We start from the raw sequence: 25,728 nt of genomic DNA, 5'->3' as shown, positions 1-25,728 counted from the left end.
GATGGATCAAAGGATACGCACAGTTTGATAACTTTTTGAGCATAGTTCCAAACTGCTCTCCAGAATGGTTGGATTAGTTCACAACTCGACCAACAATGCATCAGTGTCCCAGTTTTCCCATTTCCCCTCCAACATTCTGCATTATCTTTCCCTGTCATTTTAGCCAATCTGACAGGTGTGTAGTGGTATTTCAGAGTTTTCTTAATTTGCATTTCTCTGATCAATAATGTTTTGGAGCATCTTTTCATATGAGTAGAAATAGTTTCAATTTCTTCATTTGAAAATTGTTCATATCCTTTGACCATTTATCAATTAGAGAGTGGCTTGATTTCTTATAAATTAGAGTCAGTTCTCTCTATATTTTGGAGATGAGGCCTTTATCAAAACCTTTAGCTGTAAAAATGTTTTCCTAGTTTATTGCTTCCCTTCTAATCCTCTCCACATTAGCTTTATTTGTATAAAAGCTTTTTAACTTAATATAATCGAAATTTCTATTTTGTGATCAATAATGATTTCTAGTTCTTCTTTGGTCATAAATTCCTTCCTCCTAATGGAGATTATTTTTAAAATTTTAATATTTTATTTTCCCCTTAATTATTCATAAAAACAATTTTAATTGTTTTCAAATTTTGAGCTCCAATTCTTTCCTTCTCTCCCTTCCCTTATTTAGAAGACAAGTAATTTAATATAGATTATATAGAAGAGCATTTTTTTTAATTTAAAATTTTATTTTTCCTCAATTATATATAACAACAATTTTAATATTCTTCTTTTCAAATTTGGCTCCCAATTATCTCCTCCCTTCCTCCACTCCCATATTAAAAAGACAAACAATTTGATATAGGTTATACTTGAAGAACATTTTTTTAATTTAATATTTTATTTTCCCCCAATTACATGTAAAAACAATTTTAACATTCTTCTTTTCAAATTTAGCTCCCAATTGTCTCCTCTTCCCTACTTCCATATTAAAAAGACAAAAAAATTGAAATAGGTTATACTTGGAGAGCATTTTTTTAAATTAATATTATTCCTCCTTATATGTAAAAAACAATTTTAACTTTATTTTTTTTCCTTTAAATTCTGAGCTCCAAATCTCCCCTTCTCTCCCTGTCCCTTCTTCCTGAGAAGACGGTTTGTTATAACTCATACATGGAGAGCATTATTTTTTTCAGGACTTACTTTTTGTGTCAGGCACTGCATTAAGCTCTGAGAATACAATGTAAACAAGGAAGATAGTCCTTTCCTTCAAGGATCTTACCTTTTAAAAGGGGAAGGTCACACATAAAGAGGTTGGAATTGGGAAGTTTGAAGGGAGGTAGAGTCCAGACAGGTGGGGAGTCACTCGGGGAGTGAGCATAGATGTGGGCTGGGTTTTACCTGTGAGGAGGGGGTCATCTCCTGGGAGAGAGGCAAGAAGGGAAAGCAGCCAAGGAAGGCATGCAGTATTTATCCATCCCTGCAAACTATTCCTGGGAATTTGATCAGTATCTTTCCTACTCTCCTTTGGAGGAGGCTGGGGGCTTTTCCTTCAGGCTGGTAATGACCAGAAACCTGACAGATTAACACTTTAAAAACTAGGAATAACAGAGAGAGGATTGTGGGAACTGAGCGTGGATCACAAATAGTATTTTCATTCTGTTTGTTGTTGTTTACTTGTATTTTAGTTTTTCTTTTTCATTTTTTTCTTTTTGATCTGATTTTTTGGGGGCAACATAATTGTGGAAATATGTATAGGAGAATTGTACATGTTTAACATATATTGGATTACTAGGGAAAGGGAAAGGGGAAAGAGAAGGAGAAAAATTTGGAACACAAGGTTTTGTAAGGATGAATTTGGAAATTATCCAAGCATATATTTTGAAAATAAAAACCTTTAATTAAAAAAAAAAACTAGGTATAAAAGGCCATTCTCTGTCTCATGTCTTACCTAGCCTTAATCACTGAATGGGTGTTGCTTTAGTCAAAACTGAAGACCTTAACTTAAGACTGCCAAGGTCTCCCACTGGCTCCAGCGCCATCTCCAGTTACCCTGATCCCTGGGCCCAGACGGTTCTGGAAGAGAAAATGAGGCGGGTGACCTTGCACAGCCCTCCCTCGCTTAAATCTTACTCACTCACATGTTATAGCACCACCTCCCTCATGTCAGTCTTTGAGAATGAAGGACATACAAGAATAATAACAATGTGGCAGAAACCCTGGAGGCCGGGGGAGAGGCTGGACAGCAGCCAGTCTGACCTGTCCTTGCAGGGCCCTGCTCAGCTGCTGCTTCAAAGCCTGGCACTGCCACCTGCTGAGACAATGGGCTGTGGCCAGGGCGCTGAGGAGGAGACATCTCCTGCGGAAGGGCCTCCGTGCCATGCGCTGGGCCTTATGGCTCCGGGAAGCCCAGATGGAGTTCATGAAGAGTAAGCAGAGGCAGATTGTGCTGGCCGGGAGCTTCCGCAAGGTATGGGACCCACAGGGAGGGAAAGGAGGCTGCCCCTGCCCAAGGTGGTCCTGCCCTAACGGGCCCCTTTATAGTAAAGATCAAGCTTCTGTGTGGCTCCTGATCCATCCTCCGTCCAGCTGCCGTGATCACCTTGATCAATTACTCCCATTCTATTTATTTTTCCCTATATGAATTATTTATTGAATAAATACATGTCAATTACTTAAGCAAAAAAGGATAATCTATAATAAAAGTCCCTCCATTGATATCGCTCCCCTTCTCGATTAACTCCAGAAGTTCTCTTTTACTTCCAAGATCAAATACAGAGATGCTCTCATTTCTTTGCCTTTGTAGCTTAGCAATTCCTGCAACTTAATAAGTCCCTGTTAGTTGATTGAATGATTCTACTGAGCATAAAGGAAACGCTGAAGCCTAGAAAAGTGACATCCTCACTGAGTACATTAGTTTTAAGAATATGGCTTCAATATCATCTTCTTTGCCTTAGTAAGGGGTGAGAATAGGGGATTAAGGGAGAGCATTGTAAAGTTTTGGAAAATAAATGTTGAAAAACATTTATACAAAATTGGGAAATATTTAACAAAATTAATGAAAAATAATGTAGAGCTAAGACGAATATAGATTGTTGTTCAAGGTATATAAAGGAACGTGGAGATTAGATCGAGTAAAAACAAAAAGAATGGAATCTTTCAATGGCAGGAGAGGAGAAAAAAATTAACATGGAATATCTGGAGTCCCAGGATCTGGGTTCAAATGTAGACTACTATTTATAGCCTGTGTTTACTTCCCTTGTTTATGTCTCATCACCTCTCCACTCCTCAGTTTCCTGCCTTATAAAACAACAGATGGGGAGTGGGGTGCCAGACTGGATGATGTCTAATTTCCCTTTCAAATTAAAACGTTATGATCCTGTGAGATGAGGACTCTGCTCCTCACCCTCCTGCCCCTTTTCCCTCCCTATATGTCTTCCCTGACCCCTCCAGACTTGGTCTCTTTTTCCAAGTTTGAGTCCTGTAGTCTCAGTCCGGGACCCCACTTTTGGCTGGGCAGAGACTCAGGCTGCAGCCATGTCTCCCTCCTCCTGTTTTTTTCTGATTTAGTGGAAAGACCTGTATCTGAATAGGAGAGAAAGGAAGCTGCTGACTCAGTGCAGGACAGCTACTCCTGAGAAAGACTTCCTGGAAAGCCCACGGGAAAGGTAAGAAAAATAGACTTCTGATGCTCCTGGGGCTTCTTAGGAAGACAAGTTTTGCCATCCTGGTTCCAGCTGGCCCTATAGCAGGGAAAGACAAATTGAGCCAACCATCCTGCCTCCACGGCCTGAAGAGCCCTTCCATGGAGGAATGTGAATGACTCAGGACAGTTCTTATGCTGCAAAGTGGATGGGGATATACTTGGAACCCAACCCAGGCTCCTCCAAGAGCCAACTGGGCAACGGTGGGCAAACCACAGAATCCCAGAATTTTTGAGTGGAAGAAACTCAGAGGTCAAAGCAGGGATATAGAGAGGGAAATGGTGGGGGGGGGGGAGGGGGAAGGGGAGAAGATTAAGATGAATTAAGGGCAAAGTCTTTGTTTCATTGCATCATAACATTTAAATTTGAGAGGGAGTTTAGAGATCATCTAGTTTGATGGACTGGATGAGGTCTTCTCTATTAGGTGTAATTAGCAGAGAAATTGATAAAAATAACCCCCTAAAGCAGGCTGGGAGAAGGCTCTGGCAGAGATCAGTTTAGCTCCATGGTTCCACCCTTAAAGAAGATCCTCCAGTCTGAAATCCACGTTATGTCAAACTCCTGAGACCCACCCTCTGTAGAGATCTTGAGCAGTCTCACCTTGCCATGTCCTGTCAAAAATTCCAGGCATTTCCCTGAAGTTAAATTTTCCCTATAAAATCTCCTTACAGGCCATCCCATGACTGCTGCCTTCCTTTGGGGCAGTTCACGGGGGCACTCTGCCCTTCCCCATGCCATCTGGTATCTCCCCTTGTTGAGGTTCAAAAGGAGACCCCGAGAGGTTGGGATCACAGACCGATGTCCAAAGTGTCTTAAAAGAATTTTCAGGCTTGAACCCATCTCCAAGTCAAGGGGCAAAGTTGATTGAAATTGCAACACTAACTGAAACAGGCTAAGTTCCAAAAGGATTTAGCAAAGGACCAGGAATAAGGAGACAAATTTATAGGAAAAAGAGAGATCAGGCGCTTCATGTCACTGAAATGCTAATTTTATGGCTTAGGTGTAGAATTGAGGAGTGGTTCGCTGTGCACTTCATTATCATCTCAGAAACTTTATTATTACTGACCTACAGATTGTTAGGACTATGGCACTCAGGGGACCTTAGGATTGATTATTGCTATATTTACTCTGGAAGCTTTTTACTGGCTATTTGTGAGTTCCACTGAGGAACTTATCTTTCATATGCTCTCCCGACTTTATTTCATATTTACCACCCCTTCATTTTGTCTCTTCCCCTAAATAAATCTACATTTTGCCAGAGAGAATGGCCATTGGGAATTCTTCACGTGACCGAACCCTGACTTTCGGTACCTGCCATCATCTGGTGAAAATATCACCCATATCACATTCATTTACCACTCTAACTCATACCTATAAAAGAATTTTCTCTGTAATATAATGCCCAACATTATTTTCTAGCCTGCAAAAATAACTTGCAGATCCCAGGGCCTTGCCATCTTCTTCAACGCTTCTCCCTTTGGGTGTTCAGACCTTTGCCTCTACTCTTTCTTTTTTATGTTGTCTCTTCCAACTAAGATGGGAGTTCTTTGAAAGCAGGAACTATCTTTCCATCTCTCTGCTCTCCACTTATACAGCCTCTATCCAGATTCAAGCCTTCAGTTCCTCTTAAACTTCTATGCAGTAGCCTCCTAGCTGGTCTCCCTGCCTCCAATCCTTCCTTCACACAGCTGACCAAAGAAAACATTTGATTTTCTTAAAGTACACCTTTCTCTGACCATGTCACTCTATACCTCTCTAATCAAAGACAAACTCTGCTTTGGCCTTTAAAATTTCACAACCTGGCCCCTTTCTTTCCCACCCTATTATAAGTCTTTCTTCTTCATGTAATCTACTTTTTGGTCAACCAGTCCTTACTTGGTCATGATGACGAGGTACGGGGATACAGAAGCTCCCAAACCCCAAATATATCGGGGATTCATGATCCACCCCATTTGGTCCATCAACTGCTGGGGACAAGGGTTGGACCCAAAAACATATTTACGTTGTAGGCTGGTGTCACAGGTGTCTCAAAAGACTTTCTAGGGTTAGACCAAGATTTTTTTATTATGCCATTGATTGGCAGGCTAAGTTGTGAAAGAGAGTTTTTAGCCATTAACCAAAGGAAAGACAAGGGCTAAGTTCTGTAGCTGAACTAGCCATTAACAAGAGGGAAGATGCCAACTAGAGACTCCATGAGGCTAAATTCATAAAGAAGGTAGCCATTGTGATGTTTAATAAGTGTGCTTAAAGGATTTAACTATAACAATGAGAGAGACATCCTAAGGCAAGACAAGAACCTAGAGAACTTGCTACCATAAGTCCAGAACTCAAAGCACCATAAAGTGGACCAAATTCCCCCTAAAATTAGTAGGAATTAAGCTACTGACTGGCTGGCTAACCCTAAAAGGAGCCAGCTAGGAAGTAGGATACAGGTAGAGTCTTTATAAGAGAAAAATAACTTGAGAAGGTCATAACTTGACCTTTTAACTGGATATAGTAATTTTGTCAATGCAAGGAATAAAAGACCTGCTTAAGAACAAAAGGCCCACTAAAGGTCACCGATTCTGTCAGTGCTGCTCCCTGTTAGCTTTGGGAATTCAGCTAGATCCCACTGAAATAAATTCTCACTTAAATTCAATACAAGCTCTCTCCCATCAGTGTTCTTCCCTATGGCCCACCTAGACCCTGTATTGCTAGCAGGGACATGACCTTTGGCTGGGGTCTCATTCACCCCATCAATGACATTCCCCCTGCCATCTTCAAACCTTTGTCTGGGAATGTTCTTCTTCTTCCCGTCCACCTCAGAGACTTTCTACAAGGATCAGCTTCAATGCTCAGCCCTGGTGCCCCTCCTACATATAGCCTTTCCCAAGTTTTTCAGCTTGTATAGATTTTATGTACCCCTTCATAGGCACACAACGTGTCCCTCAATGTATAAACTCACAGGGCCGAGGGCAGGCACTGTCTCACTTCTTTCTTTGGCCTGGAACGCAGTAGACACTTAATAAATGCTTGTTGCTTAATTGAGACCCTTCACCCTCCTGGTCATCCTTCTCTGGACATTCTCTGGCTAATCAATATCCTTTCCCCACAGAACTAAACTGAGTATTTCAGATGAGATCAGACCAGGATGGGGGACCTTCACCTCCTTATTCCTGGATGCCTTGTAGCCAGGATCCCCCTAACTTTTTAATCTGACATATCTAACTCTTTAGTGGACTTTGTCATCCTCTAAAGCCTGAGAGTCTTTCAGAAAAAAAAAAAAAACCCAAACACTTTTCTATCCCACTGAACCAGAACACGAGGTCAGTTTCATCTTATTAGATTTGATCTAGTGTTCTTCTCTGTCATGATGGTTTGGAGCTCATCCTTCAATGTGTCCACTGCTCCTCCCAGCTTTGTGTCATCTCTTGAGCTTTCTCAATCTCAGTTTCCTCATCTGCAAAATAGGAATTATATTTGTATCATCTGATAGGCAGCAGTCATTTAACTTGACCTTTATTAAGCTCTTTCTATATTTCAAGTATTGTGCTGGGATTAGAAATGTTGTTTGTTCTTTGTTTTGGAAGAGGACCATGACATTATGATTTGCAAGTGAACTGGATTTAAGCCAGGGAGGGCTGTGCAAAATCATCAGCCTCTCTTTCCCCTCCAGAGCCATCTGGGCCAGATATAGATCAGGAGGACTGGAGATGGCCTTGCATGCAGATGGACCTTTTTAAGTTTTTTTGAGGTTGCACTCATTCAGTGATTAAGGCTGAGTAAGAAATGAGACAAAGAATGGCCTTTTTATATAACAAAAAAAAAATCAATCTGGGAGAAAGACCTTTAGGATTTCTGGCCAGAGCAGAAACAATTGCTATTTATACTCACTCTGAGACACTGAGCCCAAACAATGACCAAGTGGAGCTTGGTCTGGAACCTATTGTTGGTCAATCAATGAGAGCCAGAGTGATTTGGGTTTAAGGCATGGTCTTAAAGAAAGAAATCTATCCCATAAACCCTGAGATATCTTGGGTTTCAGTAATCAAAATGTACAAATACAAGCAGAAAGAAAGCCGGTGTCCTTGAGGACCTTACATTCTCATAGGGGAAATAATACATAAAAAGAAGCCGGGGAAAGGAAGAGAGAGAAAGGAGAATGGGATGCATCCAACAGAGAGATCTGGTGGAGAATATTGAAGTACATCCTGAAGGAAGAATGAACACGTGTCTGGCCTGGCTGGATCCCTTAAAAAGGAATTTCTGGGAGGATCCAGCCAATCAGAGGAAGAGAATCCAGGATGGATGAGAAATCCAGGGCTCAGCTGAGCCAGTGGAGAGAATTTTGGATGTGGAGTCAAAATATTTGAGCCTCAGTTTCCTTACCCATAAAGTGAGAGGTTTGGATTAAATAATTCCTGAGGTCCCTATCAGCTCTAAATCCATGATCCCATGATTCTGTTTCCTGGGATTGTTAGGAAGTTGGCCTGAGATATTTATTTTGAAATTTTTGTTGGCAGCTTTTCAGATGCTTAAGAATGGGAGCCCCGGGGAGTGGTGGGGCAGGAGCTTCCACGTACCCAAGCAACAGATGACATGTTTCTCTTTGGGCAGATCCTTTGTCACTCTAGGGATGGTTTGTGGAAATGAGGGAGCACCAGAGAATCAGCTCCATCCCAGGTGGAAATCAGGCAGCCAGGACCTCAGGGCTCCGGCCACTCCAGACCTCCAGAGGCTGGCTGGTGAGTGGATGTTGGGAAAGGAGGATGTTCAGGGAAAGGAGGGGACCACAGAAGCTGGGGTCAATAAAGCTATACCTTTAGCCTTTTTGCAACTCAGGGGCCAGACCTCCCTCCATAAGGGTCCCCAAGACTTTTTCAGGGTGTTCACAAGGTCAAAATGTTCTAAGACATTTTAATTTCTAATACTGTAAATATGGATAAACATAATTGAAGAATCGTCAATAATTTAAAAGTATAAAAAGGTTTAGAGATCAAAACTTTGAGAACCACTGCACCAGCGTGACAGCCCCTAAGAGCCACTATTACATTGTTGTTTAAGGGAGAGTGTCGAAGTCTCCACAAAAGTGGTTTCGACAGCCTGACATCAGACGGGACACCTCCATGAACAAGCGCACTGTTTCCCCCTTGTGTGGCAATTCCAAAGCTTTGTTGGCCCTAAGTTATTCTGCTTTGCATGGGCAGCGGTACCCATCAACAAATTAGAACGAGTGAAAAAAATTAAAAAAGAAAAGAAAAACAAATAAAAAAATTAGAACGAGTGAATCCCTGTAGTTTCTGGTTTGGGAAGTTAGGCCCTCAGGGTGGATTATGGTCCATATGAGCCCAGAACTCTTGGACCTCTGAGTATAGTTTTATTGAAATTGGGCTATTTCATAGCAGTCTAGGATGATATTTTCAGACGCTGCCATTTGGAAAGTTAAGCTACCATAAGTGATTGTCTTAACACAGCAGGACCCCACACAGGTCCCAGTGAGAAGCAATGTCATTTATTGGAAAGAGAATCTGCCCCCCCCAAAAAAAAAAACCCAGACCCCAGATTCACTCCAGGTCTAAACCTTGGCCAAGACAGTTCACTTCAATTTTTCCCATGGTGTGGTGGATAGAACCCTGAGTTTGGATTCAGGAGACCTGGATTCAAACCCTGCCTCCGATACTTCCTAGCTGAGGAAAAGTAGGTCACTCACTGCACAAAGCCTCAGTCTTCTCATCTGTGAGAACGGATCAATGCTGGCCCTTCTGTGTTTGTCCTTCCCAGTTAGGAGTCTGTGGTGTCCATAGTCGGTTTCTTGCCCTAAACTCTCTGGTAGGGGAAGCTAGATGGCCCAATGGATAGAATTTGGGTCCTGAAGCCAGAATATCTGAGTCAAAAACCAGCCTCAGATATTTAACACTAGTTATGTGATCCTGGGCAAGTCACTTAACTCGCATTGCCTCTCTGAAAATAAATAAAACTAAAGGGAAAAATTATTGTTGAGTTATCTTAGTGGAGGAAATCTGCACACCAGGAATTCTCCAAACTGATGAAATCACACATCTGGATTTTTTAAAAGATGTATGTGATAGATTAGATTAACTAGATTAAATTAGCAGTGACATGTTTAACCTATTGAATTACTTGCTGTCTAGAGGAGGCAGAAGGTGGGGGGAAACGGAAGAAAAATTTAGAACGCAAACTTTTGCAAGGGTGAATGTTGAAAACTGTCTTTGCATGTATTTTGAAAAATAAAAAGCTATTATTATTATTATTTTAAATAGCAGTGGCCACTTTTGGAATAGCAATGATGCAGAAGGTTTAAGATTTTCTGTTGCCCAATGTGACTCAGATGGTTTGTGATCTTAGGAACGAATTTAAAAGCTGGAAGAGAAAACAGGTGGTCTTCTGGGTGGTCAATTAGTTTTCTTTCTCTCTGCTGGGACAAGTCCCATATCTGTTCTTAATTTGAAATGTTGCCATTGAATGTTTGTGGAAATGTGATAAGCAAACTCACTCCCCTTTAATGATATCAGGCAAAGGAACGTTACAGATTATGGGAATGGAATAGCTCCTTAGGAGGATTTGGGGGTTGAATTCAGTTGAGTTAGCAGATATTAAGACCCTGTCTTACTGCTGCTGTTGTTTGCATGGACAGTTAGAATAGTTTCCCTCTGACTATTTGTCACTTTCTGTATACAGTATTCCATCTCCCACCTCAGTGTCTTTGCACAAGTAATTTCCCCAAGCTCTGGGATGCTTTTCTGCGCCTCCCCTCCACTTCTTAAAATCCCTGCCTTTCTCAAAGAGTTCAGTTCTGGAGACTGAATATAAATCAACATACTTTTTTTCTTTTTCTTATTTTTTTTCTTTCATGGTTTTTCCCTTTTGTTCTGATTTTTCTCTCCCAACATGATTCACGTATAAGCAGAAAATAAGAAAGCAATAAAAAAGAAGAAGAAATAAAAAATAAAGGGTTCAATTCAGGTGGCACCTGTTACAGGACACCTGTCCTGTTCCCAAGCTGTTTGGTGCTTTCTACCCAATCTGTCTGAAATTATTTTGAATTTGCTTCCTATATTTTTGTATTTTACTTATCTTTGTATTTATTTATGTACCACTGTATATCTGTTGGATTCCCCCAATAGAAGATGAGAGTGGGGACTGGTCTGTTTGTTTTTTGAAGGCTATGGAATGGAAATTGGTCTTTACATCCCCAGCAACAAGAACAGCTTTTAAAATTCTGAATGAATGAATGATTGAATCTTCCTTTAAAGAAATATCCCCATTGATGAAGAAGAGATCCTTAATTGAGGTCTCCCTAATACTTACTGAAACTTGGAAAGTTGGAAAAGAGATCCTAGGGACACAGACAGAGGCAGAGATGGGAGGCATTCATTCCATGGCTAAGTTTCTGTGTTTTCAGTGCCTGTTTTCAGAAAGATGGAAAACACAGCAGGTGAGAATTCTCTCTGACCCTTCTGGCTCTGACCCAGGACTGGGTTTTTGGCCCTAGAAGTCTAAGGAGAGATAGACTAGTTCTCTTCAGGGCTGTAAAACTGTCACTTAGTAGAGGGATTGGACCTTTTCTGCTTGGTCCCAAAGAGTAGTGGGTGGGTGATGGTTCATAATAATAGCAATCGTGCATCCCAGTTCCTCCTTCTGGAGGATAACAGCCTCCACAAAACTTTAGCAGATACAGGCATGTGCTTGTATGTGTGGGTGGGCGTGTGGGCATGTGAGATCAAGAGATTTTTGGTTTTGTTTGTTTTTTGATTGTTGCCTTCCCAGATTTGAGATTTCATCAAATTTAGGGAACTCCCTGGTTAGGAAACTCACTTTCCACGCCTGCAGATCAGCGGCTGCTGTGTTATTCAGGTCTTAAAGACTTGCCTAAGTCTCAAAGAGAGTGATTAAGTGTCTTGGCCGGGATCACACAACCAAGTACACATCAGAGGCAGGTCTTGAATTGAGATGTTCATTCTGGCCTTCTATCCACTGTGCCAGGCTGTGTCTCAAGAGTGAGCAGTACTAAGTTTTTAGAATGGTCTTTTCCAGAGCTAGATTTTTCTCAGAACATTTCAGGGTATTCCCTGATCACTTCGCAGTGGACTTAAAATACTGGTGTTTTCATAGATATTCACTTGTGAGTGTTATAGAAACAGGCTGCTTCAAGTTTTAAATATAGCCCAATTAGGCTAGAGCAGCAAATTATAGCCAGAAAGGACCTTGAGAGTTCAATTCCCTCATCTTACAGGTGAGGAAACTGAATTGCTAGAGTCTCATAGCTAGTAAGCATCCAAAATAGGATTTGAACCCGGGTCTTTCTACTCCAAATCCAGTGTCCTGTCTACCCCACTCTTAGAACTAGATTTTAAGATCTACCACCTCCAAGATCTGGAGTCCTCTGATTAGTTCTAGGCACCTCATTTTAGGAAGGTAATAGGATGGTAAAAAGTCTTGGGGTCAGGGTATTAGAAGGACTGGGGGAAGGACTGGGTTTTTGGCCCTAGAAGTCTAAGGAGAGATAGACTAGTTCTCTTCAGGGCTGTAAAACTGTCACTTAGTAGAGGGATTGGACCTTTTCTGCTTGGTCCCAAAGAGTAGTGGGTGGGAGATGCAAAAAGTGGGCCAAGGGCCTGAAGTTAGGAGAAAGCTTCCTGCTGTTGGTCCAGCAAAGTCTGGGGGACCATTTGTTGGGGATGTAGGTAGAGAGAATTCTGGGCAGATATGGCGGCTTCCTTCCATCCATCTCAGCTTCTGTGAGTCTGTGACTATTTACCTTGCAGAGTTTGGGGGAGGAAATTGCCTTGCAGACCTCAAAGTGCCATGTGAATGTGTTATTATGAGCAATAAAAGGGGGAAGTTGGACTAGGTGATCACTAGTCTTCATTCATTCAGCAAATATTTAGGAGTCCCTCCTAATACTAGGGATACAAAGACAGAATGGAGCTTACAATCTAGCAAGTGAGACAGGCTTTGTCTTACAGATATAAGTAAATACAAAATATATGTCTAGTAAATAAAAGGGAATTTCAGTGAGACAGGTGTGTGTGTGTGTGTGTGTGTGTGTGAGTTTGTGTAGATCAGGAAAGGCTTCAAAAAAGACCTGAATTTTGGGAAGAAATGAGGGATTGTAAGAGGCAGAGATGAGGAGAATCCTCAGTCAGGGGAAATAGCCTCTATAGAACCATGAAATTGGGTGATTAAATGCTGTATATGGGCCAGTGGGACTGAGCTGGAACATGTATGAAAAGAATACCTGGATAATGAACCTGAAAAACTGGTCTGGAGGCCTATTCAAAAGGTCTTAAAATGCCATGCAGAAGGATTTGTCTTTTACACGAATGAGAGGAGTGAGCTTTTAGATCAGGGTCCTGATACTATCAGTGCCATGCTTTGGGAATATCAATTTTGGCAATTGTGCGAGGGATGGATTGAGTTGGGGAGAGACTCAAGGCAGGGAAACCAAGTGACAAGACTTGGGGACTAGTTTGTTTGGAGGAGGAGAGTGGAAAAAAAAACAAAACATGACAGTGCCTTTGAGATTAAGTTAAGAAGTTCATAAAAAGGACAGGTTTGGGGTAGGAGGAAAAACAATTTGTTCAGTTTGGGATATGAGTTGGAGTGCTTTTGATTAGACAAGTTGAGATACTGAAGATTAGAATGTGATATCATGTTTTTTTCTTTAAATCTTGTTCAGAAGTGAGAGAAAAAGAGAGGTAAGGAGAGAGAGAAAGAGACGGAGAGAGGGAGAGAGAGGAGATAGAGCATTAATAATCGGAGGAAACAGAAAAATGGAAGGGAACAAAGAAGAGAAAGAAAAAGGCGACAGAGAGAGGGGAAGAAATACTAGTCAAGGTTGAATAGACAAGGTTTGGTAACCCATTGGTTTGAGAAGTGAGAAAGAGTGAAGTATCCAATTAAACATTGTGGTGAATCTGCTATCCTGCAAGGGTGGTAATGCCCTAGACAGAAATAAGGAAGTTAGGAAGAAGGGTAGGTTTGGGGGGAAATATGAATTGCATTTTGGACAGATGAGTTTGAGAATCTTGTGGAAAATCCTGTTGGAAGTATCCAGTAGGCAATTGGTGATAGGAGACTGGAAATAAGTAGAGACTAAGACCGGAGATGGGATGGATGGATAGATAGATGGATGGATGGATGGATGCTGAATGGATGGATAGAAATACAGACAGATTAGAAGGGCAGATAGGAATATAGATAGATAGATAGATAGATAGACAGACAGATAGATAGATAGATGTGGAAATCATTTATGTAGAGCTGGCCATTGAACCAATGGAAGGTGATAAAACTACTGACAGAGGAGACAGGGAAAAGACGATGGCCCGAGAGAGCCTTAAAGAGCACCCATAGATAGTAGGTGGGTGCTGGGTGAAGCTGCAGCAAAGGAAACTGAGGAAGAATATTTACCTATCTGGGAGGAAAGAACCAGAAAAGAAAGAAGAGTCATGAAAACTCCGAGTATCCAAGAGGAGAGGGTGGTCAATAATGTAAAAAGCAGGGAGGTCAAAAAGGAGGAGGATGGAGAGCAGTTCATCAGATTTGTCCATTGAGAGGTCATTGATAAGTTTCTAATTTCTCATGATCTTGTTATCCTACTGAGTGAATCCCAAGATTCAGGACATGAAGTGAATCTCCAAAGATCAGTCCTATCTATCATTCTCTAGAAGAGGAAATTGAGGCACAGGGAGGGTCAGTGATTTACCTCACACCCATAGTATTTTAAGTAGCAGCAGGGCCAAGATTCAAACTGTAGGCTTCTAACACCATGCTTAGTGTTTGAGGCTTTTCCCTACTATATCACACTGCCTCAGTTTCCCCATCTCTAAAATGGAAATAATAATATCTTCACTACACACCTTATGGCAGCTGTTAGACTTCCAATGGAAAAATACTTTAAAATAACTGTATAAAGTGCTAAGTGGAAGGCATAATTGATTGATGAATTGGTTAATGGGTAAGCTTTCCCCCTGGGGGGAATATTGTCCAGTGATGTCTCCAGCCAGTGACTGGGATCTATCAGCCCCTGTTCAGTCTCATTGCTGTCTTGCTTTTCTCCCCATTCCCCAAATCGAGTTGACTCGATTTTCACTGGGCCAGGAGGGCTACTCTTCCCCGAGGCCCCATGTCACTCCCCTGTGGCACAGGGGAAAGATCAGGGGATTAGAAATTCTCTTTAAAACAAAGGGATCAGACTAAGTGATGCCTGAGGGCTCTTTGGGCCTCCCTGGGCCTGGGTCCCCTCCCCTAACCCACCATCACTGACTTTGCTCCTAGAAGGGTGGGGGGCTGCTACCTCCTTCCCTCCCTGCTGCCCCCCGCTGCCCCTCAGACCCCTCTTTCTCCATCCTCCCCCAACCCCACTGGGGGCCAGCAGCCTTCCACCTGTGGCACCTGCAGAAAGCACTGGCAGCAGAGATCCACAAGGATGCCCAGGTGCAGGCTGAGCTGGGGAAGAAGAAGCTCCGGAGGGTCTTCCAGGCCTGGAGGGCCAGGGCCCTGAACACAGCTCGGATCTGCCCCCTGGTGACCCGGCACCAGAGAGCCCGGCTTGGCCGGTAGGGTGGTTCAGGGGTGGGAAGCCATGGCCCTTCAGTACCAGTCTGAGGCTGATCCGGGATCCATGGGAAGTTTGGAGAGGGAGGTGGGAAATCAGCCAGTGGGAATCACAGGACCCGGGCTCAGATACTGCCTATTGGACTTGGACTTCTCCCTGGACCTCAGTTTCTGCATCTGTAAAATGAGAAAATGGGGACTAGATGGCCCAGTCATCTGGGAGCTACCCAGGGAATTTGTGGCCGGCCTGAGAGTTTGGCCTTGTTGGGGTTAGCTGAAGCACAACCTGTCTGTAAGGTTTTTGTGGGGGGGGGGGGAGAAAGGGGAAGGGTCAGCCCTGCATGGGATAGGGGAGGGGTCAAACCTGCATGGGACAAGGGAAAGGTCAGCCCTGCCAGGAACAGTGGGAGGGTCATCCCTGTATGGGAGAAGGGAAAGGTCAGCCCTGCATGGGCCAGGGGGCGGGTCAGCTTTTCATGGGACAAGGGGAAGGTTGGCCCTGCATGGGGCAGAGGGGGGATGCCCCAACAGGAGGAGTGCCAGAGCCAATTCAGACTCTCCAGGCAGAGCAGGTCTTGCCCTTACAGAGGGAGTGGACACTGCCAACACCCAGGAATTGAGATGGGGAGAAGTGAGTGCCTCTGCTAAGCCAATTGTGCCTTTTCCAAACCCCAGGCCTTTGTGCTCTGAGCCTCCTGCTGCCTCGTCTGGCCCCGGACATGGTCCATGAACAGAATCCTCTTCCTCCAGCCCACAGCGGAGGCCCCATGGACCCCCCCCCACCCATTGCCTCTCTGAGCACTTTCTGCTGAGCGCCCGGCCCTCCCTGTTTTCTACCTCTGGGGCCAGACTTTGCAGCTGGGGCGAGGTCGTCCCCAGGACCTTTGGGAGGGAGGGAGATGGCCCTTCCTTTGCCCACGCAGGTGCTTTGAGGCATGGAGGCGCCACGCGCAGAGAAGGGCCCGGTGCCACGGCAGGCTGGCACACTGGCGGGTTGAGACCTTGAGGAAGAGCCTGCAGCAGTGGGTGAAAATGGTGTGGCTGCAAGCTGGGCACTCGAGAGCAGTGGAGCAGCTCTACCTCCATCGCCAGACCAGCTGGCACCTGGAGGGTGAGAGTGGCTCCCCGGGGGGGCGGGGCAGCCCCAGGAGGGATGCAGAGGCTCATCTTGCTCTGTCAGCCCCCTCCCCTCTTAAAGCCTCCAGCTGCCAGCTCTCTCCCACCCTGAGCCAGTGATATTTATTAAGCACCACCTTGTCCTAGGCTCTGGCTCCCATGCCCCCCGTTTCTCCCAAACTCTCATCTTCCTCGCCATGGGTCAGCAAACCTTCCTGAGGTCCGAGGGGGAAGGGATGGGGAGAGTCCTCCTCCCTCTGCCTTCCCGCACTTAACCTTACTTGCCCCCAGTGGCTGGGGCCCACGAGGGGTCCGGCAGAGGACCGGTCAGCCGGAGCCCGGGAGAACAAGACCAGCCCTGCCGTCGTCCGGGGTTCAGGGCGCTTGAAGAGGCCTGCCAGAAACTGAAGCTGCACCGGGTGGTCCTCCTGTGGTCCCGGAGGCTGGCCCAGCACCGGCGGGCAGAGTATGTCTCCTCAGAACCCGCTCACAACCCCACCAGCCAAGACGGGCAGTCTGAGAATGGGACCCAAGAAGATCTGGGCGGGAGGTTAGGGGTCAGTCAGCCAGCTAACAAGCATTTATTAAGCACCAACTATGTGCAGGCACTCTTAACCACTGACTGCAATCGAAAGGCAACCTGCGAGGGCTGTTCAGACCAAACAAGATTATGTCAAGGCCTTTCCCTGCCTTCTTGTGCTATGGAAGTGTAAATGATTATTACTAGGGCACAGAGAGTTCTGAGTGGACTTTGTGTGACCACTTGGGAGGATGCAAAGGGAATTAATTGCTGCTTCTGGTGCCCCTCCAAACCCCTGAGCCAACTGTCAACCTGGAGATGTAGTAGGATCCAAATCCTGATTATAATTCTTACTGCATAGGAGGTTCTCTCACCCTCAGCCTCTGTCCTCAGGCCCACAGCCCTGGGGAGACAAAGAAAGGCTCACAAAAAACACGGGGATATTAGCTACACGTGTGTAAAGCACCTACTGTGTACCAGGCACAGTTCTGCGAAACGCTTTACAAATATTATCTTAATTGATCCTTACAATAACTCTGGAGAGAAGTACTATTTTACAGATGAGGAAACTGAGGCAGACAGAAAGTATCTGAAACAGGGTTTGTTTTCAAGGTTTCCCAACTCTAAGTCCAGCACTCTGTACACTATAGCATTGCTTAACTGCCTGGAGTAGAAAGAGCACTGATTCTGAAGCCGGAAGATCTGAGTTCAAATTCAGTCACACACACTTAGTTGCAGAGCAACTACTTAACCTCAGTGTGTCTCATAATAATACCTTCCTCTCAGGATTGCTGAAAGAATCAAATTTTATATATATATGTTATATAGAATTTTTATTATTTATTCATTATATTATATGTATCATTTATATAATATATTTATTATAAATAGCATATTATTGTATACATTATATTATATTATTTTATTATTTTATATTATTATACAATATATTATACTCGTATATAATATATTATAGAATATAGAATAATAGTATAATAATATATAATATTATATAACAATAAATATTATTATGTATAATAATTGTAAAGAATATATATACATATATATGAAATTATAGTTGAAAAGCACTTAGCACAATGCCTGGCATATAATAGGTGTGTAATAAATGCTTATTTCTTGCCTTTTATCCCAGGAGATGTTTTGGGGATGGATGGGATGGATGAAGTTGATCGGTTTCCCAGCAAAAATCTTGTCTCTCCAGCTCTTTCTGCCAGAAAAGGAGGCTGCGGATTCTTCAGAATGCCCTGCAGTGGTGGCGGAGGAAGGCCCAGGCAGCAGGGTCACGCCCTTCCGGGTCCACCGACTGCCCCCCGGAGCCCTTTGCTGGCTCACAGGTCTCGGAGGAGCGGCCCCCCTCCTCAGGATGCTCGGGCAGTGCTCCGAGCGCCCCCAGAAGCTCATCAGAGGGGGTGAAGGCTTGGGGGATGAGTGTGTGCTGGGTCGGGCCTGGGAGTGGCCAGAGTGAGGGACCTCTGGGCTGGGGGAAGAACCAGGATAGAGCTCTTCAAATAGAGCTCAGCTGCTGGGAGAAGAGTATGGTGGCGGGAGGAGGGACCGGCCCCCCAGCATCCCACAAGGGGAAGGGGACATGTCTGTGTCATTGATGGAGCTGAGTTCAAATCCGACCTTAGAAACTCACTAGCTCTGTGACCTTGGACATGACCCTTAACCATTGACCATCTGTGCAATCAAAAGGCAACCTGCGAGGGCTGTTGTTCAGACCAAACAAGATCATGTCAAAGCCTTTCCCTGCCTTCCTGTGCTATGGAAGTGTAAATGGTTATTACTAGGACACAGAGAGTTCTGAGTGGACTTTGCATAATCACTTGGGAACGTGGAGAGGGGATTATTTGCTGCTTCTGGTGCCCCTCCAAACCCCAGAGCCAACGGTCAATCTAATCTGGGGATGTAGTAGGATCCAAATCCTGATTATAATTCTTACTACATAGGAGGTTCTCTCACCCTCAGCCTCTGTCCTCAGGCCCACAGCCCGACTGATCACAGCCTCTCCTTCCTGAGCCCACCAGCAGATGAGGTGCTGCCCCTGCACTTGAGGTCACTCTCTTTGGAGGCCCCGGACTCCTGGAGGATCTCTTTCCCTCTTGGGTGAGCTCTGAAACTGACATCTGAACTAATTTCTGTCTTGGTCTCATCCCCAGCTCTTAGCACAGTGCCCTACATTCAGTGGGTACTTAATACGTACTTTAATCATGTCATTACTCGGCCTCAGGGTGCTGGTACCTCTCAGTTTGGAGGTACACAGGGTGGAGGAATTTTGTCCCTCTATCTGCCTCCTACCCCTACTCAAGCTCTCTTGAGCCCCTCCTTTGCCTGGTCCTCCGGGTGACCATTGAGAGGCAGCTCAGGAGGTAGCCAAGGGACCCCCCCACTCAGGTGGGCTGACCATGGGCAAAGCCTTCCTTCCTCTGAAAAATGGTGATAGGAATTCAATTTAAAAACAAACCCTGGCTACCTCCCAGAATGGGTTTCCATCATCCCCAAGGAGCGGGGCTCTCCACCCTTCTGTTCTCTGTCAGGGTGGTCCCCCATCCTTGCCCCAGGGTAACCAGGCTGGATAGCCTTGCCACCTTGCTGTTTCTTAGGCAAAGGTGGCCCCAGCTCTGGGACCAGCAGCATCCTGGACCCAGGAGACAGCTGTTGGCCCGCCTTCCTCCAGGAGAAGAAACGGGTCCCCTGGGAAAAGCTGTTCAGGTAGGGAGGTCCCAGGTAGTGCCAGGAGTCCTTGAGCTACTGAAGGGAAAAGGCTGTGAAAGGGCATGAAGACCCCTGGCTGACCCGGGGGCAGACACCTGGATATTTTCCCTCCATCCTCAGCCTCCAGCAGCTCCGGGGGCACCACTCAGCACAATTTCATGTGGGAGCAGAGGGGCAGGTGGGGATGGGAGACTGTCAGGAGAGGGCTCCAGGGAACTAAGTACCATTTCATGTGCCTATCTCAGGTTCCCAGAGACTCCGGCCACTTGGAAGCCCCCCGGCAAGAGACAAGGTGGCAGCAGGGGGCTCAAGAAGCCCCAGAACTCAAGCAGCATCGGCAGGTCACACTCCAGATCTGGTAGGGGGGATTCTGATCCCTTTGAATTTCTGTGCCCAGCTGTAGGACACCCCCTCCCATGCTTAAACCACCCGCTGGAAAACAGCCGCTTTGGAGAGGACCCCGGACAAAAACCCAGTTCTTCAAACCTCCCTTCCTGTCCCCCATGTCTCCCTGAGCTGCCGTCTACTTCCCACCTTCACTTCAAGCTTCGTGGACATTTTAGGACAAACAGAGGTCCCATCTCTGCTCCTCTCCCTTGTCCATAGCCATCCCAACTTAGAGAGGTCAGAAACCTTCTTCTCCATTCAACCACATACAGTGACTCACCTGTCACTGCCACTAAATTATGGCTTCTGATTCCAAACCCTGGGCTTTTCCCAACAGCCTACATTGCTAGCAAAGAGAAGGTAACTTTAGCTAGTTGCAAATGCACACACACATATTTTCTCTCTTTTTTTGTTTGTCTTTATTTTTTATTTATTTATTTTTGCTGAGGCATTTGCGGTTATAAGTGACTTGCCTGGGGTCACACAGTTAGGAAGTGTTAAGTTTCTGAGACCAAATTTGAACCCAGGTCCTTCTGACTTCAGGGCTGGTGCTCTATCCACTGCACCACCTCACCGCCCCCACACATTTCCTCTTTGTCTTTCTCTCTCTCTTTCTCTTTTCTTCTCCTCTCTCCTTATCTTTCTGTCTGTTTCTTGGTCTGTTTCCTCTCTCTCGTCTTTCTCTACTTGACATCAATTTACATTTTTCTGTGAGGTTTCAAATACACCCATTTTGCTGTTGTTGCCTTCGGTTTGTGTTTAGATTTCCCTGAACCATGGCTAAACTTTCTATGACCAGGCTCTTTTTATGGTTTTTGCTCATTTTTTCAGTCTATTTCTTGACTTTTAACTTTATGCTACAGTTGGACCCTGCTCTCAGGATGGAGAGGGCCCTGTCCAAAGCTTCAGGTTTGCATGTTGCTGTGTCTGGAGCTAATTCTGGGATCTCTAAGTTTTCAGGTCTTCCACGGTGGTATGATCTAAAGAGATATGGTGCCTGTTTTTCTGGCCTACAGTCTGCTCTAGAGTGCTAGTGCTCCTCCTCCGGTTCTGTGACCCAGATCCCTATTGTCCCGCATCCAGTGTCAGCCCAGTGTTCCCTTTGGTAATCTCCTTCTGACCTGTTGTCCAGCCCCTTAAAAGCTGTGGGCTGAGGTCCCTGAAAGTCACTGCTGACGATTCAGTTGTCCCCAAGGCCTGCCCAACTTGCTGGCTTGCTGCGGCTCAGGGCCTTGCTGCTGGCTTCGATCAGTACTTGGGGTCACATTGTTGCCTTTCTGGGAGGCAACGTGCTGCTACCTTGCCCTGGAACCTACGGGCAGCAGCCCTGGTGGAAGCTGGTCTGCCAGCAGTGAGTCTGGGGACTGGCCAAACCTCCCTCCAGAGTGAGCCTGGGCTTAGGTACCCTGAGGAGGTCTGTGCACCTGTCCGGCATCCAAGAGCCTTTCAGTCTGCAGAGCCCAGGACTGGGCACTGGAGGGAGATCCATGAGGAGTGACCATTTGGAGAAGAGAGAGAATTGGCAGGGGAGTCTGGGAGATGGGGGACATAGTTTGTTAGCTCAAAGAACCTCCATTCTGAGAAGAGAAACAGCCTACTCTCTGGGGACCCCCTCTCAGCAGAAATACAATTTCAGGCTCAAGGTGCTCCCCAGTCTGAGGAGGAAAACAAGATTCCTCTCCTCAGGGAGCTAGTCTGAGAGCTCTTGTTTCTAGGGATTTCCAGTTCCAAGGTGGGAGATGTAATCCCTGTCCTTAGGAATTCTGGAAGAAAGACAAGATAGGCAGAATCCCATACATCATGCACTTAAGGAATATAGTTTATAGTAACAAAATATATAGTAATATAGCATATAATGACATAACATAGAGTAATATAGTACAAAGCTTTTAAAGTTGTGGTTCATAATTCCATATATCACAAGATACCTAAATATAGGGGGTTGTGAAATTATCAAATATTAAATTATTAAATTTTCTGTCAAAAATTATCCAATATTCTGCCAAGATTTAATTTTTTACATAAAAATAAACAAGCAATCCATTTCATTAATATGCAAATTTGCTTTCATCTTTAATAAATGGTAACATTATATGTATAACAAAGAATTGTTTTAAATAAATTTATGGTTTATTATAAGTAAATGTTTGATTTATATACCTATTTTATATACCTCTATAGCCAGGATTGCATAAAAATCTCTTGAGTGATAAAGGGTTATGAATGAAAAAAGTTTAAAAAGCTCTGATATAGTGTGTAGTAATATGATGAGTATATAGTAATATAATGTAGTATAAAGTAATATGAGGCAGTATATAGAAATATACTATAATGTATAGTAATATGATATAATAAATAGTAATATACTACAATATATAGTAATATGTTATATAGCAATATACAATACTTTATATGATGTATATATAGTATTATGATAAAGTATATTATAATATACTATAGTATATAATATTATGATGTTGTATATAGTAATATACTATAATATATAGTATTATGATGTTGTATATAGTAATATACTATAGCATATAGTAATATGAGGGAGTATATAATAGCATGATGTATATAGTAATATGATATAGAATATAGTAAAATTATGCAGTTTATAATAATATACTAGATCAGTAGTAATATGATATACATAGTAATATGACATAGTCTATGCTAATATACTGTAGTATATAGTAAAATGATGTATATAGTGATGATATAGTTTATAATAATATATTATAGAATATAGTAATATGATGTAGTCTATAGTAATACAAGGTAGTATACAGTAATATACTATAGTGTATAGTAACTTGAAGTAGCATATAATAATACAAGATACCATATAGTAATACAAGGTAACATACAATAATACACTGTAGCATATAGTAATATGATGTAGTCTATAGTAATATAAGGTAGTATCAGTAATATATTTACAGTATATAGTAACATGAAGTAGCATATAATAATACAAGATAACATATAAAAATACACTGTAGCATATAGTAATGATGTAGTCTATAGTAATATAAGGTAGTATGCAGTAATATACTATAATATATAGTAACATGAAGTAGCATATAGTAATACAAGATAACATATACTAATACACTGTAGCATATAGTAATGATGTAGTCTATAGTAATATAAGGTAGTATGCAGTAATATACTATAGTATATAGTAACATGAAGTAGCATATAGTAATACAAGATAACATATAGTAACACAAGATAACATATAGTAATACAAGATAACATACAGTAATATACTGTATCACATAGTAATATGATGTATCTATAGTAATATAAGGTAGTATACAGTAATATACTATAGTATATAGTAACATGAAGTAGCATACAAGATACCATACAGTAATACAAGATAACACATAGTAATACACTGTAGCATATAGTAATATGATGTAATATATGTAACATACTATCGTATATAGTAATATGAGGGACTATATAGTAGCATGATGTATATAGTAATAGACTAATATATAGTAAGATGATATAGTATAAAGTAGCATGATGTATATAGCAATATCTATAGTAATAGACTATATAGTATATAGTATATAGTAAGATGATATAGTATATAGTAGCATGATGTATATAGTAATATACTATAGTATATAGCATTATGATGTAGTGTACAGCAATATGCTTTAATATATAGTAATATGATATGGTATATAGTAGTTTAATATACAGGAAGGTGAATATAGCAAAATAATGATGACCACACTAAGGCAGAAGCACTGGAGGGTTTGGAGGAGGAGAAGAATAGATTGGTGTGAGCCCTGCCGGGCCTGTCAGAGAAAGCTGGTTGGAGAAGGAGGCTTGGGGACAGACTGAGATAAAGGGATGATAAAGAATAGTGGAAAGAGATGAGGAGTGTGCGGTGGTAGGTGGGAATGGGAGGCTTCAAATACAACATAGAGTGGAATCAGAACCAAGACCTGTTTGAAACGCCAACTTTGCAGTTTCTTTCCTGCATGATCATGGGTAAGTCTCTAGGCCTGAATCTTCATTTAAGAAAGAAAGAAATGGAGATAGACGTGGCAACAGCCCTTGGGTCCCGTGAGGAGAGCTTTGACTTCTCCAAGGAATCTGCAGAAAAGTGGGTGACGGGTGGGGATGGAATGGGGCTTGGGAGATCCTCAGACAAACAGAAGAGCAAAGCTCCCCCCCCCATCAAATGCCCTTTGAAGCCAGGCCCTCTCTCAGAATTCCTTCGGCTCTGCCTTCAAGTGAGGGTCACTGGACCCCAGGAACAAGACGCTGTGACCCCGAGTCTCCCATTCTGGGAAATCCAGGTCTCGCTTGCTCCTGGAGGGAGTACTGGGTGGGATTCCTGCCCTCCTACATGGAGGATTCTTCCTTCCGGGTAAGCGTCCCTACAGGAGCTGGGTCCCCGGTGGGCTCAACATAAGACCCACATCCTGCAGAGGACGGCACCTGGGGGATGGCCTCCCCAGGCGTCCAGGCAGACAAGGATCACCTCCTGCCGCTAGGTTTGGGTTTCCTGGGCAGGGATACATTTGGTCTAAACAAAAAATCCACTTCACCTGTCAAGACTGGGCTTTTATGACAAAGATCTGGGGAGTTCTTAGTGGACTCCAAGTTTCATATATGTGACTTAAGAGGTGGCTCAGTCCAGTGGATGAACCTAAGTCCCTGAGTTCAAATCCTGCTTCACATACTTACTAGCATGGAGAAGTCACTGAATTTCTCTCAGACTCAGTTTTCCTGATCTGTAAAATAAGGATAATAATAGCAGGATCAAATGAGTGAGTTCATATAAAGCCCTTTGCAAAGCTTATTGGGGAATGTTTGTGTTCTGTAGCCTACCAAAAGCAAATGGAATCTTAGGCCATAGTAAGATTAGTATGGTGTCTAGGATTCTGCCCTGGTCATTCAATCAACATCCACTTATTAGATAACCTGTTGCATATCCACATGGTACAGTGAAGAGAAAACAGGTCTTAAAATGGAGAATTAAGTCCTGAGTCCCTCCTCTGACAACTCCTGGCAGTGAGATCCTGGGTAAGTCCGTTGTTTTTTTGCCGATACAGCGATCACCAACTGTGGGACCAATGACCACAGCAGGTGAGGATCTGCCTCCCTGGGAGCTCCCTATAATCAGTCAGCATTTATTAAGCACCAGTTTTATGTCAGATACTACCCTAAATTCTGGGGATAGAAAGACAAAAGATATTTCTTGCCCTCAAAGAGATTCCAGTCTAATGGAGGAAGTCCCCTGCAAACAGCTCTGTACAATCTATAGTCAGGATTCACTGGATGGAACTAAATCAGAGGGAAGGCACTAGAGTTAAAGGGCCTGGGACCTGAGGGAAGCCTGGGAATCCGAAGGTGGGGATAAAGAGAGAGCCTTCCAGGCATGGGGGGGTCAAGGGAGGAAAATGTCTGGAATCTGGAGATGGAGTGTCTTGTGTGGGGATCGGCCAGAAGGCCAGTGTCTGGGTCAAAGATCACAGGTCTAGGTTTTTTTTTTTTAATTTTCTAAGCATTGGGGATAGAAAGATAGAAATTAGAACAAAGATCCTAAATGCAGTTGAAACTGTAATTAAAAGATAAGAAAAAATGAGGAAATTGGGGGTTTACCAGCCACTGGGTGGATCAGGAAAGATATCCTGTGAAAAGCAAACCTTGAGCGAGCTTTAAGGGAGACAAGAGGGAAGTAAGTAGTGC

General features: G+C 43.5%; 2 protein-coding genes across 2 annotated transcripts in view; both read left to right on the top strand.

Annotated features, from left to right (window-relative positions):
• Positions 1–21,499, top strand: part of C3H1orf167 (chromosome 3 C1orf167 homolog) — a 35,685-nt gene extending 14,186 nt beyond the window's left edge. The window contains exons 5-16 of the mRNA XM_051990846.1: positions 2,251–2,449; positions 3,550–3,647; positions 8,280–8,407; positions 15,064–15,244; positions 16,166–16,353; positions 16,650–16,915; positions 18,114–18,360; positions 19,059–19,154; positions 19,503–19,611; positions 19,860–19,972; positions 20,339–20,361; positions 21,134–21,499. Of these exons, the coding sequence (XP_051846806.1) occupies positions 2,251–2,449; positions 3,550–3,647; positions 8,280–8,407; positions 15,064–15,244; positions 16,166–16,353; positions 16,650–16,915; positions 18,114–18,360; positions 19,059–19,154; positions 19,503–19,611; positions 19,860–19,972; positions 20,339–20,361; positions 21,134–21,499 (2,014 nt within the window). The remainder of the gene's footprint in view (positions 1–2,250; positions 2,450–3,549; positions 3,648–8,279; positions 8,408–15,063; positions 15,245–16,165; positions 16,354–16,649; positions 16,916–18,113; positions 18,361–19,058; positions 19,155–19,502; positions 19,612–19,859; positions 19,973–20,338; positions 20,362–21,133) is intronic.
• LOC127555866 (uncharacterized) overlaps positions 18,405–25,728 on the top strand; it is a 16,400-nt gene continuing 9,076 nt past the window's right edge. Inside the window, exons 1-3 of the mRNA XM_051988537.1 lie at positions 18,405–19,005; positions 19,503–19,611; positions 19,860–19,972. The gene's annotated coding sequence lies outside the window, so the exon portion shown is untranslated. The remainder of the gene's footprint in view (positions 19,006–19,502; positions 19,612–19,859; positions 19,973–25,728) is intronic.

Source organism: Antechinus flavipes, chromosome 3 (assembly GCF_016432865.1).
Source record: "Antechinus flavipes isolate AdamAnt ecotype Samford, QLD, Australia chromosome 3, AdamAnt_v2, whole genome shotgun sequence".
NCBI lineage: Eukaryota > Metazoa > Chordata > Mammalia > Dasyuromorphia > Dasyuridae > Antechinus > Antechinus flavipes.
This window is presented reverse-complemented; position numbering and strand designations above follow the sequence as displayed.